This window comes from Eschrichtius robustus, chromosome X (assembly GCF_028021215.1).
Source record: "Eschrichtius robustus isolate mEscRob2 chromosome X, mEscRob2.pri, whole genome shotgun sequence".
Lineage (NCBI taxonomy): Eukaryota > Metazoa > Chordata > Mammalia > Artiodactyla > Eschrichtiidae > Eschrichtius > Eschrichtius robustus.
The window spans coordinates 104,693,750-104,713,858 of record NC_090845.1 but is presented as its reverse complement, the minus strand read 5'-3'; the positions used below and the strand labels follow the sequence as shown (position 1 = coordinate 104,713,858).

The 20,109-nt window shown below is 36.7% G+C and overlaps 1 protein-coding gene across 3 annotated transcripts in view; it reads right to left on the bottom strand.

Annotated features, from left to right (window-relative positions):
• The window catches only part of DOCK11 (dedicator of cytokinesis 11), a 189,405-nt gene that overhangs the window by 63,335 nt on the left and 105,961 nt on the right, over positions 1-20,109 (bottom strand). For 2 of the 3 annotated variants that reach the window (XM_068532530.1, XM_068532531.1), the window contains exons 29-36: positions 16,715-16,798; positions 12,750-12,861; positions 12,208-12,246; positions 10,373-10,551; positions 5,984-6,100; positions 4,325-4,400; positions 3,637-3,746; positions 1,716-1,827 (exon numbers count right to left, since the gene is read on the bottom strand). In XM_068532530.1, coding sequence (XP_068388631.1) covers positions 1,716-1,827; positions 3,637-3,746; positions 4,325-4,400; positions 5,984-6,100; positions 10,373-10,551; positions 12,208-12,246; positions 12,750-12,861; positions 16,715-16,798 — 829 coding nt within the window. The remainder of the gene's footprint in view (positions 1-1,715; positions 1,828-3,636; positions 3,747-4,324; positions 4,401-5,983; positions 6,101-10,372; positions 10,552-12,207; positions 12,247-12,749; positions 12,862-16,714; positions 16,799-20,109) is intronic. The other variant, XM_068532532.1, reaches the window with a different exon arrangement.

Sequence of the window (20,109 nt, the reverse complement as noted above, 5' to 3'; positions counted from 1 at the left end):
CGTTTACTCTAAATCATACATTCTTAGAACTTGAAGATTCTAGTTATTTAAACCTGTTTTATTAGTATACTTTAGAATTAACCATTCATATCTAGCTTTTGATTTGTTTCAATGTTTCTAGTGAGTTAACTATCAACTTATTTTATGTTTTTATATGCTGCATTATTACAAAAAAAAGATTTAATATTTACTAAAAACGAAATAGAAAAATAGAAAAAAAGTAAAATTTAACTACTGTATTATGATGATCAGAACCCAGGTGCTTTTATGTTCCTCATTCCCGCTTACTTTTTTTTTTTTTTTTTTTTTTTTTGAGCAAAAACAGAAAAGGAAGAAAGGGGAGGGAATTGTGTAAACAAATGTGGTATTGAGGATAAGATAACCTTCTGATTTTACTTCCAGAGGACATGCAGTTTATGAAAATCCTTTGGTTATAGTTTATCATATAAGGTAAAGAGGAAATGGTAATACTAGTTAATAATACAATTATACACCAAGGAAAAAAGAACAGAGCCTGGAAAAGAACCTGACACCATGCAAAACTGTATAATGGTACTGCAAAGATAACAGCATTGTGGGGAGACAAAAACAGTGAGCTGTGAATTATTAACTGATCCATTATCTCTTGGAATGAAATACCACCAGGGTTGAAAATGGTTTCCCTTTACTGTTTTCTTTACCCAAACATGGAGGCTTATCACATAGCCTCAATAATCTTTGACGTTTACTCTAAATCATACATTCTTAGAACTTGAAGATTCTGGTTATTTAAACCTGTTTTATTAATATACTTTAGAATTAACCATTCATATCTAGCTTTTGATTTGTTTCAATGTTTCTAGTGAGTTAACTATCAACTTATTTTATGTTTTTATATGCTGCATTATTACAAAAAAAAGATTTAATATTTACTAAAAATGAAATAAAAAAAATAGAAAAAAAGTAAAATTTAACTACTGTATTATGATGATCAGAACCCAGGTGCTTTTATGTTCTTCATTCCTGCTTACTTTTTTTTTTTTTTTTTTTTTGAACAAAAACAGAAAAGGAAGAAAGGGGAGGGAACTGTGTAAACAAATGTGGTATTGGGGATAAGATAACCTTCTGATTTTACTTCCAGAGGACATGCAGTTTATGAAAATGGTTATATTCTATCATATAGGGTAAAGAAGAAATGGTAATACTAGGAAATAATACAATTATACACCAAGGAAAAGAGAACAGAGCCTGGAAAAGAACCTGACACCATGCAAAACTGTATAATGGTACTGCAAAGATAACAATGACATTCCTTACCCTCAAAGAACCCTTCCTGTCTTTTTGTTTGCTTTTGATTTTCCAAATCCTGGGTCAAATAAAAGCTAAAGTGTTAACTATGACACTGGTTATTGTTATTTTCTTCTGTTTACGTTGGTCATTTAATGCATTATATGCTCTGCATGAAAAAAATGTTTAGCACTTCTAAAACTATTGCCTCACTTTAGAAACTAATTTTTAAATTAAAAAAAAAAGTTATTTCAAAGAATCAAACCTGTATGACCGAAATGAACCTATTTTTAGTTAAAATATAGGAACATTCTAAGGTCAGAGTCTTCAAAGTTCTGTTTCTAATGTGCATGTGTTCTACATGCAGATGATGGTCAAATATTTGTTGCATGAACTTGTAAACCTGTGAGGGTGGAGTACAGTCCACGATTAATATGCTGGTAACTCACCTTCAGAAATCATTTTTACTATATACAAATAGCACATCAAGAGGCTTCTGATTTCATACTGATCCAATCGGTTATACTGAGATACACTACTCCTTGCAGAACTCTGCCGAGTCTGTAATACAAAGATAGGACTTTTGTGAAACAATATTGGTACTGTAGCTTCCCATAGCCTTTAACTCAATAACTGTTTTAACCATTAGTCCCCTGTTTGGGAAAATTCTAAGCATAAATCCAAATTTTATATCACATTTGGAAGGTAAATGGGCTGACTCTTCTTTGCTACTGTACCTAATAATATCACTGGAAATTACCCTGCAGTCTTCATCAAGATATAGCCATGAATATACCGTGTATGTTTCATTCCCATAGGTCCTGTGTTTTAGTAAGAAAACATTTTGAACAATCATATGTGGCTATTCCAGGAAAAATAGCTTTTACGTCAAGGAGAAACTTAACTAAGGTACATCGAAGCATAAGAAACATTTTAAACTCTTTAACTTCAGTCTCTCCTTAGAGTTTATTAAAATCCAACGTCTAAATAATAGGTCGGAAAATCTATCTTAAAGGGCTTAATGACATTACAAGATAATTTTACTAAGGAGGACCCAGTAATACTTCAAAATTAGAGCCTCTACAAAGTAGTGATGTTCCTATTATTTAGTGACTTTTGTTAAAATAGCAGTTAAGCATGACAAGATCTGACTTATTTGGGGATTTGTATGAATACAGCAATGACAATCTCCTAACGAATGTACCCTTGTTAGAAACCAATACTTTCAGCTGAGCTAACCTGGGCTGGGGATATATATTTACTAATGTAGGATTCACCAAGAACTTCTACTTGGAGCAAAACATCTAGGTTCTGAACGCTTGCTAGCTGTGTGACTACTAGCAAGTCATTTAACCTCTTTGTCCTTTATGTGCCTTACCTATGACAGTGTCTGTTGTCTTAATTCGAAATGGTGTGAAATGAGAACCTTTATGATTAAATTACTAACTATGCAAAGACTCAATGGAGTATATAGTCCAGTGGTTCTCAAGGGGTGGTTCCCAACCAGCGGCATCAGCATCACCTGGGAGCTTAGAAACACACGTGAGCAAGCCCCCAGACTGACGGAAACAAATTCTGGGCATGAGGCTCAGCTATCCATTTTTATAAAGTCCCCCAGATGCACCCTAAGAATGCCATGATCTAGGAGAAGAAGTGCCGGAATTAGAAAACCTGGGTTCAGGCCTGGCCCTGCCATAGTTGTGTGGTTGTCCTAAGTCACAATCCCAGTTTTAATTTGTAAATTGAGAGTTGGAATTTATTATTTTTATGGACCCTTCTAACTCTAATTTTATATGATTCTCTGATTCTACGTAGCAGCGTGACAAGGCTTTACTGGTCTAAAGTGAGGTTTCTGTCTCAAGGCAGACATATCCCAAACTTTAATGTTAGGCTTGAAATAATTTGATGGAAGAGTTAGAGAATATATTGTGATTAAGTGATTCTGGGATGCTGAGATCATCAATTTGGGGACCTAATTTTTCTTCTCCCATGTTAATGTCATTACTCTATTACAAAAGAATAAAAAGCTGAATCCTGCCAGGGAGTGATTTAAGTGACAAGGTACATTAGGCATTTTAAACTTGAACCTTCCCTCTCTAGAACAGGTTTACAGAGTGTTAGGGTTAAAGGAGGTATTCAAAGTTGGAACTCTTAAAGATGAATGCCTTATCCTCTATAAACAGTTTTAAAATATCCAAGTAGCAGCTGCCAGGATAGGAAGGAACTGCTACAACATCCAAGAATTATGGGATGCTTTTTACAGGTCCAGTACAGACTACAGGAGAGTAGAGAGACCCCTATTTGCATAAAAAGAAAGACTGCTGTAGCTTAACACATCACTAGGGTTATCCTATATATTTAGGTTCTTACATTTTCACCAGTGCTGCCCTGATCTGGAAATCCTGTTGCTCCTTCTGGGATGAGCGAACCTCTCGAATCTTCCCTCTTAATTCCATGTCCATTTTGAAAAGACCCATAAGCTGGAAAAAAGCCAAGTCCTTGTTAGCAACAGGAGGAACTGTCAAAAATATTTTTAAAACTAAGCACTAGGTTAATTTAAGTAAAGACATATTTTAGGAAATAGATCTTGGTCATCTAAAATGTGAAGTTTATATATTACATTAAAACACCATAAGAAGCCAAATAAAGGGTAAACAATTTTTTTTCCTTGAAACACTTTAACATGTATGAAACTACAAGAAATTCCTTGCAAGTCATAAAATAAAGGCAAACAATTAGATAATTTTATAGATAAGGAAAGTTTGGCCCAGAAAAAGGAAGTGTCTTGTCCAGGACTGGAGACAGAGGATTGGAAACTAGTGTTTTTCTCATTATCCTTTATTTTCTTAGTATACTAAGCTAAATTTTACACAAGCTGAGACGAGGAAACCTAAGCAAAGAAATGTGGCTGCAAGTGTGTGTCAGATTTTAATTAAACTTTAGTAGAGATCATGCTATGTATAGTTTTTATTATGAAATATTTCAAAACTACAGAGAAGTATAGGGTACATTTCTAAACAGCCATGCCACGTATAATCTTTAAAGGACTTTTAATTACCGGTGTCTTTGTCAGTGCTCAGACTCCCTCTACTTGTAGGTGAAGCGAAGCCACATGCAAACTCATCTCTGGATGCCTGTAACACAGTGTGATACCTCTGTCATTTAAATACATTTGTACACTAGGATAAGAAATCGGAATTAACAATGAGATGGTACCCTAATTTTAAACAAAGCTCACTGTGAAAGTCTAAGTCACATATCAGTATTGGTATTTAGGGGACATCTCTTTTAAAAATGGATCCTGGTACGCTGTTACAACCATGACCTCTGGCAAAGTGACACAACTCTAGGTGGCTGGTAAAAGCTGCAACTGGTGTGATCTAAACATGGTTCCATTCTCCTCCTTGAAGCAAGGGCAATACTAGAAGGAGAGGTGTGACCAGAGGCCCTACATGATCTTGAGTTGCAAAAGAAAGAATAGATAAGTAAAATATTTCCAAATATCACTGTCAAATGTTGTGGAGTGTGCATAAGCATGAGTAACTGTGTTTGTGAAGAAAGGCTTGCTTGACACCCAGGTAGCTGATATAGCGTCCACATTTAGCTGATTTACATAATTGGGAGCTACAGGCAATCAAGCGAGGCTTAAGAGCAGCTTTCTCAGGAACCCAGGGTAGGCTTGACAAATCTACGGACATTTATTATGGGGAATTTCCAAAGGAAGCTGTAAAGGACACAGTTTCACCTGCCACCCAACAATGTGACTTGGCTACTGAACATGTGAAGGTGATCTTGGGCCAGACAGAACGTGGAGTGGGGGTGGGGCAGGAGTTATTAGTCCCACTGGACAGACTGCAAAGTATACACCACATTTTAAAATGGCAATCGGTAAAATGGAGCATGTCCAGAAGACTCCAACCAAGAAATGTAAAGGGTTTGAAACAACAAATGATGAAGTGGAGATATCTGGTCTGGAGAAAAATTTAGAAGGGACATGTGTGAAGGGGTATCACGTGGAGGTAGAAATGGATGTGTTCTATGTATCACTAGAAGGCAAAACTAGGACCAGTGGATAGAAAATCTTGTAGATCTAATGTGAGAAGGAAAGTTTTAATTACTACTATGGCAAAAGGTTGTTTTGCCAAGTGGGAGACTGATCACCTCCAAAGTTCCTTTCAACTCTAAGATTCTAAGGGGAGAAAAAAGCACAGACCGACTGTGATGAGTTAAAAGCCACTCACCAGGAAGTGCTGAGAGGAGGCTGTCAAAGAGAGGCAGAAGCAAAGGAATACAGTTTAATCCCTGGTGCCTAACATTCTGCAAAGTGAATGTTTTGTTCAGTTTTCTGGTTGAATAAATATATGAAGGCATGTAACAGCAGCAAATCTTAAAAAGAAAACACTGAGCACAGAGGATTCTTGGTGTTCTCTTGGACCTCGTTACTCAAAGTGTGGTCCTTAGACGAGAAAAAGCCAAGAGCCTGTTTGAAACGCATAATCTCAAGCTCCACCCCAGGGCTACTACCTTAGAATCTCTGTCTTCATTCCCCAGGTGATCCATATGCACATTAAGATTTGAGAAGCACTGCTCCAGGAAAAAGTATAAATTTAAAATGTTGTAAAAGGTGCACTATTGAGACCATACAGCGTATGACCCTAATTCCCAATACAGTCAATAAAACAGGATAAAATGACAATAGAAACACATTACTACTTACAGAATTAGGCATGGCTGCACAAGAATACAAGGTATCTTGACCCGCTAATCGCTGTATATTTTCCAAAAGCAGTCCAACAAACGGGAGGTACAATTGTGCTATTTTGGCTTGTTGGTTCTGAAAAATAATTATCAAAAGCTTAATAGATATATAATATGCCTATATTACAAATAAAGTCGGCTCCATCTATCCGTTTAAACACTAAAAGCAAGCTAATATCCATAACAAATTAGTGAAGCATGAGTCTATTTATACCCATAGTCTCAAAACTAGCTGCCACACCACTTTGTTGGTATTTGAATTTATATACACTACAGAGTCGAAGCACATCCCTCAAACATCACTACATAATAGGCAAAAGTTTATTTTTTTTAATAGCAGATCATGTTAGTCCTGCTCTTTAACTCCAGCGAGGGTTGGGTTTGATGAGAGCAGGGATCCTGTCTGTCTTGTTCACAGCTTTATCCCCAGTGCCTGGGCACATAGGATATGGTCAATATACATTAGCTGAATGAATGAATAGATGGAAGAAGTAAAAAACATGGTGAATTACTGTATTCATTCAAGAAATATGTCTTTGCTTTGAGTAAAGCTGCAATTAAAATAATGTAATCTTGGCCCCCTAAATCAATTATACAACTTGGGAGACTGATATATTTGTAAATATGCAAGTGAAGCTGGCCACTGGTCATCTTAATGAATGTGGTACCTCTTATACAAATTTATTGCTTTTCTCAGCTATAGACATTCCTCACCAGATATGTACATACATTCAAATCAGCCAAACCAGTGGTTGTGATGGCACAAGAGTTGCCCTCCATATTTTAGGACTTTGGGAGGTTTGTCTGTAGACTTAGATAAGGCCTCTAGGGTACAATGGTTAACCTATAGAATACAGATCAATAGTGTCTCATAGTTGCATTTATTCTTGAAATTGAACAATTTTTCATATGTTAATTGTCCATTTGTACTTCCTCTTTTATGAGTTTCAGGAACTCTTAACAGACCTACTTCTAATACACAACCCTAATCAGTAATAGTCTCTATCACTAGGAGATTCTGGTTCAGTAGGTCTGGGCTGGGTCCCAGGAATCTGCCCCAGATGGTGCTGATGTGCACTGAGGTTTGAGAACCACTGATCTAGTTCAATTTCCTGCTCAAGGCAGGAACAGCCCTTACCTGCATCCTTGACAGATGGTTAGTTTTTAAACTTCTTAAACACTCCAGCCCTTTCAGAGGTTCTGTTAGAAAAATCCTTTAGCAGTTTGTAAGTTCTACCTGCTAGGTATAAGTTCTACCTGCTAGGTATATAGTCCACTTCCACTTTACATGGCAACCCTTTAAATATTTGGAGACAATTACCACAAATTGTCTTAATTCACTCTTCACAAGGCTAAATAGCTGTTACTACTTTTCTTTATTCTTCACATGGCTTTGATTTCAACAGTTTCCACCATCATCATCACCCTTTCTCGGCAGTTCTCTAATTTTCCAGGGTCCCACTTAAGATTTGAGAGGCAGTAGTATAGTCTAGTGGTTAAGAGCACAGATTTTGAATTTTAGACACATAAATTCCAGCTCTCCTGTTACTAGTTACTTGATTGTGATCAAGTCACTTAACCACAGTTTTCTCTTTAGTAAGATGGGGATAATAATAGTGACATTAATTCATGTAAGCTAATGTTTAATACAGTGCCTGGCATATAGTGAGTCCTCAATAAATTTTAGCTACTATTATTAATATTATAGCTTCTCGATGGGAATTCATTTTAGCTCTGATAGTGAGTGATCACTAGGGAAGGAGATACTACACCTTTCTCAGGTGAACAGGAACACAGGCAAGCATGCAGTCAGGGCAAATATATTAAAAGTTTTGTCTGCACAAAAGACAGAAAACCATCTAAGGATCTATTAACAGAAGACAGTTTAGATAAATAGAATAAGGTATATCCATATGATGGAATACTATGCAGATTTAAAAAAAAAATACAGTAGATCAAATCTTCAGGCTATATTGTTAAGTGACAAAAGAAAAACGCATAACGGTTTCTACTATATATTTATATATATACATATATATAGCATATTGGCTTGTGCATGCATAAAATAGAAGTTTATATAAGAAACTGATTAACAGTAGTTGCTTCTGGAGAGATGAATTGAGGCATGGAGGTAAGGAATGGGAGAGAGGCATTTTGATTCTTTTTTTTACCATGTGTGTAAGATTACTGTAAAAAAAAAAAAAAAAAAAAGGAAAAAAAAATCTGCCCACAGTCCAAGCAGAAATTGCAATTCTTAGGTGTCAACATCACTTGCAGTGGGTACAGGAACTAATACAGACCCCAGAATAAATGTTAGATGTTGGATATTCTTGTTCTGAGTAGGAAAGATGTCTCATGGTATTAGGAGGGCTCCCAAAGCAGTTTTTGAGTAGCACATAATAGGGACCAGTGACATCTCCATAATTTCATTAGAGGAGAGGCTGCGGAGGGCAACATGGCTGGAATGGGGGGTGGCGGTGACTAGGAGATCGAGTCTCAAAGCAGCCTTTCCACAGGAAGAATTTTTTTCTTGACTGTATTTTTATTTGGGGTCACTTCGGGGGACCCAATGGAAATTATAGGGGCTTAAAGCTCCCCTCTCTGCCCCCACCTTGGCATCATCATTAATGGTGAACATGTTTTAAGTGAATGTATCAATATTTGACAAATGACCTCTTAGGCCACCTGTGAAGTCTTTGGACCAAACAGAGAAAGGGAATGAAGCAGGTTCATGAAGCAAAGTTTTACTGGGGAGAATCCTATACACACTTAAAACCTGTCAGAAGATTTTGAACAAAGAAAGGGCTTTAGAAATTACTGAAAGGGTAATGAGGCTGGCATCTCAATCTTTCCCATAGTCTAAAACCTCAAACACTCAAAGAGGCAGAGTGTTATTTACAGACAACAACAGTGATGTGTGTGTGTGCGTGTGAGGACATATACTGCTCTCAGAATTTTAAAAAGTAAATAATGTGCAAATATGTGATATAAAATATTTAAAATTCTACCTCTAGGTAAGACACTAGTGAAATCCGATATTCCTTCACTTTCATCTGAGGAGGCAGGGAAAAAAATACAACTTCCTGCTTTAAGAACAAGAACTTCATTTTGTACTTTTCCCACAAATTCTCTGAAATCATGGCTAAAGACATTTTCCTCTGCTACTACTAGGTACAAACAGAGCCCAGTGGTAACTGGCATTTTTAAAGCTTTGGCAAGCTTGGTTGGAATGGACGACTTTAAGATATCTTTTCATTTAGATATATTATACCAGTTAACTTACGTTAAGTCAGTATCAACATTCACACACACACACAAAGTGGCACATAATAAAGCAAACCACACTAAATGGGAGTATGTTATTATAATTATAATGTGGAAAAAACAATGCAAACTGCAGTAAGTAATAACATCTGAAAGCTAAAGAGTTTAAATCTACTTTAGGATAGAATTATATGAAGAAAACTAGCAAAATTTGTAAGTAAAACAAATCTTCATAATTAAAGAAATATAATTGGATGATGTAGCTGGCAGGCATTTTCTGTTTTTTAAGGACAAATGGGAATACTGTAGAAAAAGAATAAAATCCATCTCCAAGTCAGCTTTCCAAAGTAATTATATTAATAAATGACATGACAATTTTATTTAAATTTGAATGTAAAACAAAGGGACAAATTCTTAATTATGAAACAATATGTTACATTGAGCCAGGTAAGTAAGTTAGGTTATTCTAAATCCATACAGTTTGGCATCTACTTTTTGAAGCCCATAGGGTATAATGTTAGTAAGATTTGAATATACCCTCCATCCCCATATATTAAGTTAAAGGTGCGGCAAAAAGCAACTGCAGCTGTGGCCTTCACACACGGACAGTGTGTAATGTATGTAAGGTTTACAGCCACACCTACATTTTTTCAGTAAGAAGAAAAACTTCATATTACATATTTTATATTGGACATACTTAATGTGTCATTATTAATCACTTAATAATCAATAATAGCATTTATTTAGGGAGATATATTTAAGGATATATATTAAGGTGTGTATTTGAAAGAGTGCACATGGCTATAATCGTATATGATTTTTAAAAAAAATTCTAGTTTATGTAACAAATCATGAAGCAGTTGTGCTGTTCTTTAGACATGATTTGAAAAACCAGTGTTCTTCTTCAACAGTTATCTGAACAGTATTTTTAAAACCTAATCATTTGAAACGGAAACAAAACGTATTTGTAAAAATAAATTCATCAATCCCCCCGTTATGTTCCTTACTGAAAACTTCACCTTGAACATAAAATCTTCTTAGAAACTAACTAATGTGATACTGATGATGATACGAACATCCTTACCTTGTGCTGGTATCTAGTGTCAAATGCATGTTTTATCAAAAGATTCTTTATGACAGAGATAGCTGTATATCTGATCTCATAATTGTCTTGAAGAGCGATGGAGGTTTCCCTCAGAAGTAGACCAACCAAGAAGTGATGCTTGCAATACTCATCTGATAAACTGTATTCAAGATTTGAATCTGCAGCATAATGAAATTTAAAATCCATTTATAAAAATACTCAAAAATTACTTTAACATTAAAGCACTATATTTATTCCTTAGTCATATGTGACCATGCTAGCAAGAACTATACTGTTATTATTAACAAATATGAACAATTCTTTTGTCATATAGAATAAGCATGCAAAATTTTACAAGATACGAGCACTCATCATTGGGGCTAGATGATAGCCTTAATGACAATTTCAGTCGGTAAAACAGTCCCTAGAATTCTTTGTTTTTCGAGATGCTTTTCAAATCTTAGAAATCTTAGGATAAAACCTAGAATGAAAGAATACTGTATTTGGCAATGTTTTAACACATTTCTTCATATCTGAAGAGATTTAGTTACAACTACAGATTGGAGTAATTCTCTACAGCAATACTTGATGCACTTATCTGTTTATATTTGTAAAGTAGGAAAAGGAAGAGACACTAGACAACTGAATCACCGTAACAGTATTAACTATTGACTGTTTTAGTAAACGTTATATATTGGCCCCAATACGATGGGGCACAAGAACAATAAGAAAAGCAGCCTCTCACTCAAATTCATCACACGAATACAAATCTTTTATTTCATAAAATTACCGCTTTGAACTATTTCTTTCACTTCCTTTTAGATCCTCAGTCCATTTTAAATCCCAGCTGCTAATATCCTGGTTGGGACTTGCCTTATAAACTGATTGGGTCACAATCAGAAGAGACCGTGACCAAGTTTAGTACTTTCTATGGTAAATTTCTACTACCTTTATTTCCTCTCCCGTACCCTTTAATTTTAGTTAGGCCATAAAGCTGAAGGATATGTTTTCCTTTTCTTTTCTGGTCTCTTCAACACTTAATATAATGCTATATATTCAGTTAGGACTTAATAAATGCTAAATCAGATTTAACCCTAAATCCTCATCCCTTCTTTTCCCTGAATTCCTCAAGCCATCAATAAATACTGGGGGAAATATCGGAGCTATACATGCTCAGAATCTAATAAGGGAGCGGTTGAATAGGGGTGCTTGGGTTTTTAAATATTTTTTTCTCCGTTTTCACTGGCTGGCATTCAAGCACTGAAACTGGTGCTCAGCAGCTACCCTCCTAGAGACCAAGGTAGCTAATATTCTTTCTGCCATTGGTCATGCTCTTTTGTGAACCCCAACCACTTTCTATGCACAGGAACCAGTACGGACTAACCCAGGTGGCCTTATCTGGGTCAAATTTACAATGGTAGTAAGCTTTTTTACTTCAGGGGTTTGAATAAATCCAATCAGGTAGTTTCAGCCAACCTCCAAAACTGTGGCCAAGCAGTCATTAAGCAGGGTCAGAGAGGAGGGAGGCAAGCCTGGCAGAGATGAGACACACTTAAAGAACAGCTACACTCTAGCCCCCATGCTGGCTTGAGCCAAAACTTGTTTTCTGAGGACGGTGTTTTAAAGTTGATCCTTCTAGCAATCAACGCTCAAGCTGATTTTAAGAGTTAACAAATACACCACCTCCTAGGTTTTCTGGGTACATTAACTAAAGCTTCATCTTGGCTAGGGAGGATTTAAAAAGCAAACAAAGCCCCCATCCATCTTAGCCATTCATGAAATCAATTGTTTTTAAAGACAGCAAACTACTTTAGAGTGAACCGAGTTAAACCTACCTACTGAAGTCAAACGGTCCACCGCAAATGAAAAAAAATCTAATTAATATATGAAAAGAAAAGGGACAAATAAAAAACATAGTAACATAAGAATAGTGCTACACAACAAAGCATTCAATAAAACTAGCAATGGAGATAACTGAAGGCATTTCATCAATTTAATACATACATATCACTATTTTACTCTGCCTTTATACTTCTCTTTTGATGTTCCATTCAGCAGAAATGTATTTATATGGTTTTTTCTTAATTCAGTCTCACATAAGAGTCCAAACAGTACTACAGAGAGCAATTTAACTGGTATCTGACATCTGTGTTTAAGCAGCAATCTATGTAACACACCTAATTTCTTCATACTATGAATACTACCACTGACACTATGAAGGAAATGCCGAGTACCATTAACGAACCTATCTTCAGATAGTAACAATTCTGACATTACCTTTAGATTGACTGGTTTAACTAGAAAACGTTATACTATACTAGCGCTAGCCAAAAAAAGGAAAACACAATCCCTAATGATGGAAAACACGAATACATACCTTGAACTCGCTGAAGTTTAGGTTTTGCAAATGCCATTGGCAAATTCAGAGGAATGTAATGTTCGTGATTGCAAACTGTTTGCAGGAATTCAAACTTGTATTCAGCCAGGACCTAAACACAAAGAAATTAAACAAAAACTCCTATTTAGTAGTCATTTACTATTTTAATAATTAAATACAGTGCATTAATTTTCAAAACAGAAGTGTTTAGTATTTCAGGCATACCTTAAAATGTGACCTGTGCAGTAAAGAGCTAACATAGCAGGTCCAAGACTGCTCGCCTTAAAAAGGCCTGCTTGCACGGTTGGTCATTAGCTGGCATTTGGGAAATTGGATTTTTTTTTTTTTTTTCACACACACACACTGTATTTTATTTTTACAAGGGATAAATAGACTGACACCAAGCATTGTACATGGATGACCACAACAAAAGCAACAATGATTGCAATTACCAAACATGAAACACACTCATACTATGTCATAATATTGACATTCAGTCCAGTAATCCTCCACTGTAACAGCTCCTTTACTTTGCAGTGTGGATTTTTTTTTAATTATATAAGTTTCAGGTATACAACATTATAATTTGACATCTGTATACACTACAAAGTGATCATCATCACAAGTCTAGTTGCCATCCATCAGCATACAGTTTACACCCCCTTCACCATTCTGCCCACCCCCCAACCTCTTCCCCGCTGGTAATCACTAATCTGTTCTCTGTATCTATGAGTTTGTTTTGGGGTTTTTTTGTTCATTTCTCTTTTTAGATTCCACATGTGAGTGAAATCATATGGTATTTGTCTTTCCATCTGACTTATTTCACTTAGCATAATACTTTTAAGGTCCATCCATGTTGTAAAATGGCAAGATTTCATTCTTTTTTTGTTTGAGTAGTATTCCATTTTATATATATACACATACAAAGACACACACACACTTACACACATATATACCACATCTTCTTTATCCATTCATCCATCGATGGACATTTAGGTTATTTCCATATCTTGGCTACTGTAAATGATGCCACAGTGAACATAGGGGTGCATATCATTTTGAATTAGCGTTTTAATGTTCTATGGATAGATACCCAGAAGTGGAAAAGTTGGGTCATATTATGGTAGTTCTACTCTTAATTTTTTGAGGAACCTCCATACTGTTTTCCACAGTGGCTACACCAATTCACAGTCCCACAAACACTGTACGAGGGTTCCCATTTCTCCACATCCTCTCTAACATTTGTTATTTCTTGTCTTTTCGATAATAGCCATTCTAACAGATTATGAGGTGATGTCTCATTGTGGTTTTGATCTGCGTTTCCCAATAGTTAGTGATGCTGAACATCTTTCCACGTGCTGTTGGCCATCTGTATGTCTTCTTTAGAAAAATGTCTATTCAGATCCTCTGCCCATTTTTAAATCAGATTGTTTTTGTTGTTGTTGGATTGTATTAGTTCATTATATAGTTTGGATATTAACCCCTTGATGGATATATGATTTGCAAATATCTTCTCCCATTCAGTAGGCTGCCTTTTCATTTTGATGATGGTTTCCATCACTGTGTAAAAGCTTTTTAGTTTGATGCAGTCCCATTTGCTTATTTTTGCTTTTGTTTCCTTTGCCTTTGGAGTCAGATCCACAAAAACATCACTAAGATGGATGTCAATAAGGTTACTGCCTACGTTTTCTTCTAGGAATTTTATGATTTCAGGTCTTACATTCAAGTCTTTACTCCATTTTGAGTTAATTTTTGTGTTATGATGTAAGATAGCGGTCTAGTTTCATTCTTTTACATGTGGCTGTCCAGCTTTCCCAACACCTTTTATCGAAGAGACTGTCTTTTCTCCATTGTATGTGCTTTGCTCCTTTGTTGTAACTTAATTGTTCATATATGTATGGGTTTATTTCTGGGCTCTCAGTTTTGTTCTGCTGATCTGTGTATCTGTTTTTATGCCAGTCCCGTACTGTTTTGATTATGATAGCTTTTGTAGTATAGTTTGAAATCAGGGGGCATGACACCTCCAGTTCTGTTCTTTCTCAGATTGTTTTGGCTATTCAGGATCTTTTGTGGTTTCATACAAATTTTAGAATTATTTGTTCTAGTTCTGTGAAATATACCACTGGAATTTTGATAGGGAATACACTGAATCTGTAGATTGCTTTGGGTTGTATGAACATTTTAACAATATTAATTCTTCCAATCCATGATTATGGAATATTTCCATTTATTTGTGGCTTCTTCAGTTTCTTTCATCAGTGTCTTATAGTTTTCAGTGTACAAATCTTTCACCTCCTTGGTTAAATTTATTCCTAGGTATTTTATTCTTTTTGATGCAATTGTAAATGGGATTGTTTTCTTAATTTCGCTGATAGTTTGTTATTAGTGTATAGAAATACCACAGATTTCTGTATGTTGATTTTGTATCATACAGCATTACTGAATTCATTTATTAGTTCTAACAGAGTTTTGGTGTAGTCTTTAGGGTTTTCTGTATGTATTATCATGTCATCTGCAAACAGCGAGAGTTTTACTTCTTCCTTTCCAATTTGGATGCCTTTTATTTCTTTTTCTTGCCTAATTTCTGTGGGCATCCTTGTCTTGTTCCTGATCTTTTTTTTTTTTTTTTTTTTTTTTTTGCTGCGTTGGATCTTTGTTGCTGTGTGCGGGCTTTCTCTAGTTGCAGCGAGCAGGCGCTACTCTTCGTTGTGGTGCACGGGCTTCTCACTGCAGTGGCTTCTCTTGTTGTGGAGCACAGGCTTCAGTAGTTGTGGCACGTGGGCTCAGTAGTTGTGGCTCACAGGCTCTAGAGTGCAGGCTCAGTAGTCGTGGTGCATGGGCTTAGTTGCTCCATGGCATGTGGGATCTTCCTGGGCCAGGGATCGAACCCATGTCCCCTGCATTGGCAGGCAGATTCTTAACTACTGTGCCACCAGGGAAGCCCCTTGTTCCTGATCTTAAGAGGAAAAGCTTTCAGTTTTTCACTGTTGAGTATGATGTTAGCTATGGGTTTGTCATATATGGACTTTATTATGTTAAGGTATGTTCCCTCTATACCCACTGTTGAGAGTTTTTATCATAAATGGATGTCGAATTTTAGCAAATGCTTCTTCTGTATCTATTGAGATGACCATATGATTTTTATCCTTCATTTTATTAATGTGATGAATCGGGTTGACTGATTTGTGGATGTTGACCCATCCTTGTATCCCTGGAATAAATCCCACTTGATCATGTTGTATGATACTTTTAATGTATTGTTGAATTCAGTTTGCTAATATTTTGTTGAGGAATTTTGCGTCTATGTTCATCAAAGATATTGGCCTGTGATTTTCTGTTTTGTGGTGTGGGAAATTAGATCTTGAAACAAACATTTCCTACATGATAAGGCTGTGCCTTCTGTGCCAGCCCGTTCAGCACTGTGCAAACCACGTGATTTATGGTGAACATCTGCTTTCCTGTCCTTTCCAAGACTCTGGAAATTTTGACCAGCCTCAAATACATAACTAGCCCCCAACAAAACCTCTAAGCCCTGAGTCTCAAATGGGCTTCCCTAAAGAGAAATATTGCACACATGTGGCTCAATTTTCACTGCTGGAGAGAGGATGTGCTCTATGTGACCCTTCACAGGAGGGAGGGCACTCAGGAAGCCTGCACGTAGATTGCCAAGGACTCCACTTGATGTCTTTTCCCCTTATTGATCCAACTGAGCATCCTTTTTGTGTCACTGTAATGAATCTTAGCCATGAGTACGTCCTGTGAGTCATTCTAGTGAACCATCAAACACGGGGTAGTATCGGGGACCCCCAAAACACTATCCATTATTCCCTGCTTTGAGGTATAACTCTAGTCAAAGCACCTAAATGAAAACAGCAGTTCCAAATCCTCCAGAGGAGAATAAATGTCACCACTGTTCTCACACTCTAATGTCTGACACCCACTGCAGTTATGTCCTTATAACTTACCTTAGGATCTTTGGGGCTGAATCCAGATATATAGTCATTTATCAAATTGAAAACAAATCCTCTATCCATTAGTGTCAGACAGCGCTATAGAAACCAAATCAAAATGAACAGTTAGTTACATAATTCTAAAGGTCTGTCAAGTTTTTAAAATTCCAAAATTTTTAAATTTTTTCCACATTAAGGGGATGACATTCTCACTTTTACAGATAATAGAAAAACTTTCAGAGATTTAGGTGACCTTAAAGAGATAAAGGGGGACTTCCCTGGTGGCACAATGGTTAAGAATCTGCCTGCCAATGCAGGGGACACGGGTTCGATCCCTGGTCCGGGAAGATCCCACATGCCGCGGAGCAACTAAGCCCGTGTGCCACGACTACTGAGCCTGCGCTCTAGAGCCCGCGAGTCACAATTACTGAGCCCACGTGCCACAACTACTGAAGCCTGCGCGCCTAGAGCCCGTGCTCTACAGCGAGAAGCCACCGCAATGAGAAGCATGCACACCGCAACTAGAGAGAGCCTGAGCACAGCAATGAAGACCCAATGCAGCCAAAAATAAATAAATAAAATAAATAAATTTATTTTTTAAAAAAAGAGAGAGATAAAGGGCAAATGACTTATCATTGGAATTGGGACTCAACTGTATAATTTTCAAGCTAAGATATATATACACATATATATACACACACAAACACATGTATACATATATATACACATATATGTATATAAACATATATACGCATATATATTGATATGTAATCTATTAGCTATACTGCCTCATTTTGGTTAACTCTCAAAGCTCAAAGTGAATTGGAGGGTGGTTAGTGGGGCTTGCCTATGTGAACATTTCAGGCCAAAAGTGAAGTTTTTCTTTGGGTCCTGTGAAGTCTTGGCCTACAAAACATTCTTCCTCTGTGACAACCCTACTAGTTGCTCATATTTTCTTGCCATCACTCTCCTGGTTAATGCTTTCATTACCTTGCAACTGCACAACTGCAGTTATCCTCCAAACCTGTCTTCCTGCCACTAATCTTTCCATCCAACTGCTTCCAGATTAATCTCTAAGTCCTAGCCCTAATCATGTCACCTTTCTTCCCAAAAGCTTTCAACAGTTCCCTATTGCCTCTAATATAATTTCAAACTCCTTAGCTTGGCATTCAAGGACACTCACAATCTTGTCCCAACCTACTTTTCCAGTTTTATCTCCCAATACAGCTCATCTACTTATTACCCACTCAAGATGCACTGTGCATTCCCACCTCCGGGTCTCTGCTCATGCCAGGTCTAGCTAGCAATTCTATCACTGCTTCTACATAATCCTGCCCACTCTTCAATGATGAAGCCCATTTTCATTAACCACCTTGGTCTACAGGGCCCTTTAAACACTTTACACTAGCTTGTATTTTCCTTATTATTTTCCTGTTTTCCTCTAGAGAGGACAATAGGAACGATCTCTTTTTCTTATGCTCTCCATGGTACCTACAGTAACCCTGTGAAATAGAAGGAACTCAATATTTGATTCATCAGCCACTTGCATCTCACTTCTCATCTCTCCTTTCAACTTCCACTGCCTCATCACCTCTCACCTGGACTAATGAGGTAGGCTTATATTTATCTGTTCATCCAAAAACATTTTGAGGATCTACTGTGTTTGAAACAATGCATTACATTCTAGAGAAATACAAAGGTGAATAAGATATGGTCTTTAGTCTTGTCCAATGGTAAGGACAAATAAACAAATAATTAAAATAAAGCACACTAAAAAGTTATAGAAGTATGTAAAGGACGGGTAGACAACAGAAGGGGTGATCAGCCCTGTGTGGGAAGGTTAGGAAAGAGCTGAGCCTAAAAGATGAATGGACTCTGCCAGGCAGACAAGGGGGAACGACTGGTCTTCTAACTGGTTGCCTTGACTCTGGCTTTTTCCTCACCTCTTCCAAAATCTTTGGTATATAGCTCCATGGCATATAGCTCAGAATCTAAATCCCTTAGCCTGACATTCAAGGCCTTTCATCATCTGGCATCAGATGGTCTTTCCAGCTCTACCTCCACACATCCTAAACTCTGCACAATGACTTTCTTGCTCCTCCCTGAACAATTCTTGAACGCATGTATCTCATCTTTGCTCATGAATCCTCTACCTGAAACACCCTCAACCCTGTCTTGGGGAACTATTCTTCTAGTCTCTGTTCATACTACCTGGTCCTAACCCCTCCCTTACTTGTTTTCCTATTGTATTTTGTTTGTATTTTCAGTATAGCAGTCATCACACTTGATCTTGTACATGTATTTGAATATAATTACAGAGGTAGCCTCTCACATCTTTGGATTCTCACAGAGAAGACAGACAAATGTTTGTTGACTTGAATGAGGTAAATACTGCTATTAAATCGACTATGTTCTATTCCGTTTACATAGCAAACGTTAAGTTTAAACTCCATGGAAGAAACGGAGATTTTATATTTCAAATAATCTCATCTTTACTTTAAAAAGATATGTGGATGTTTGGTTTTTAATACGGGCTCATGTAATAGTGTTAAAACTTTATTTTAATTCTGATAAAGAGAGGTCTTACATCAGAAAATCATGCTCTGGAGATCTGAAACCTAGTTGTGAATTTTTAATAAGAAAACAAGGGTATGTGAGATACTAAAACTGCTTGGGTGGATTATTGACTATGAGGTTCTTAAGATAAGGTTGAGACATGATGAAAGGCTGTGAGAAGATGGGGAGTGGAAAGAAGTAAAAACTAAGTGCATTACAAATCCATGCCCCTTCTCTGCAACAAATCAAATATTATTATTACCCACTTTCTAGAACAATCGCATTCCAGCATTGCCCCTTACATATGGAGAATAACAAAATACAACAACGAGAAATGTGCTATCTTTCATAAATATAGGAGTTTCTGATATCTCTCAAAATAGTCTCCCTGACCAAAATCAACAGTTTTCATTTACATGTATTAGCCACAAGTAGATGGTGATTATATTAGCAATGTGTAGACTGTGCTTTAGTTCAAGAGTTACAAACTCAGAGGCTGACAGGGTCAGAGAAGCTATTTAAATGTATAAAGAGTGTCGGGGTATATTAAGGAGTGGTGGGGTTGGTGGCAACCTAGAAAGTACATGCCCCACCTAAAGGCATTCAAATTAATATTTTTGAGAAACACCATGTAAAACCAGCAAGACGTGCCTTCCGGTTAAGCCACCTATGTGGGACCTCTGATTTAATTAATTAACCACTGGGGGTGGGGGATCAAACATGGCTGTTTAACTGAATTGATGGATTAATTCAGTCAAAAGTTTCTCCAGCAGCCTAGCTGAGTCTCTAGAAAGTGGGTAATTTTTTTTCTTTGGCTTTAAAGACCATATTGGTGAAGAATAATTCCTTACCAT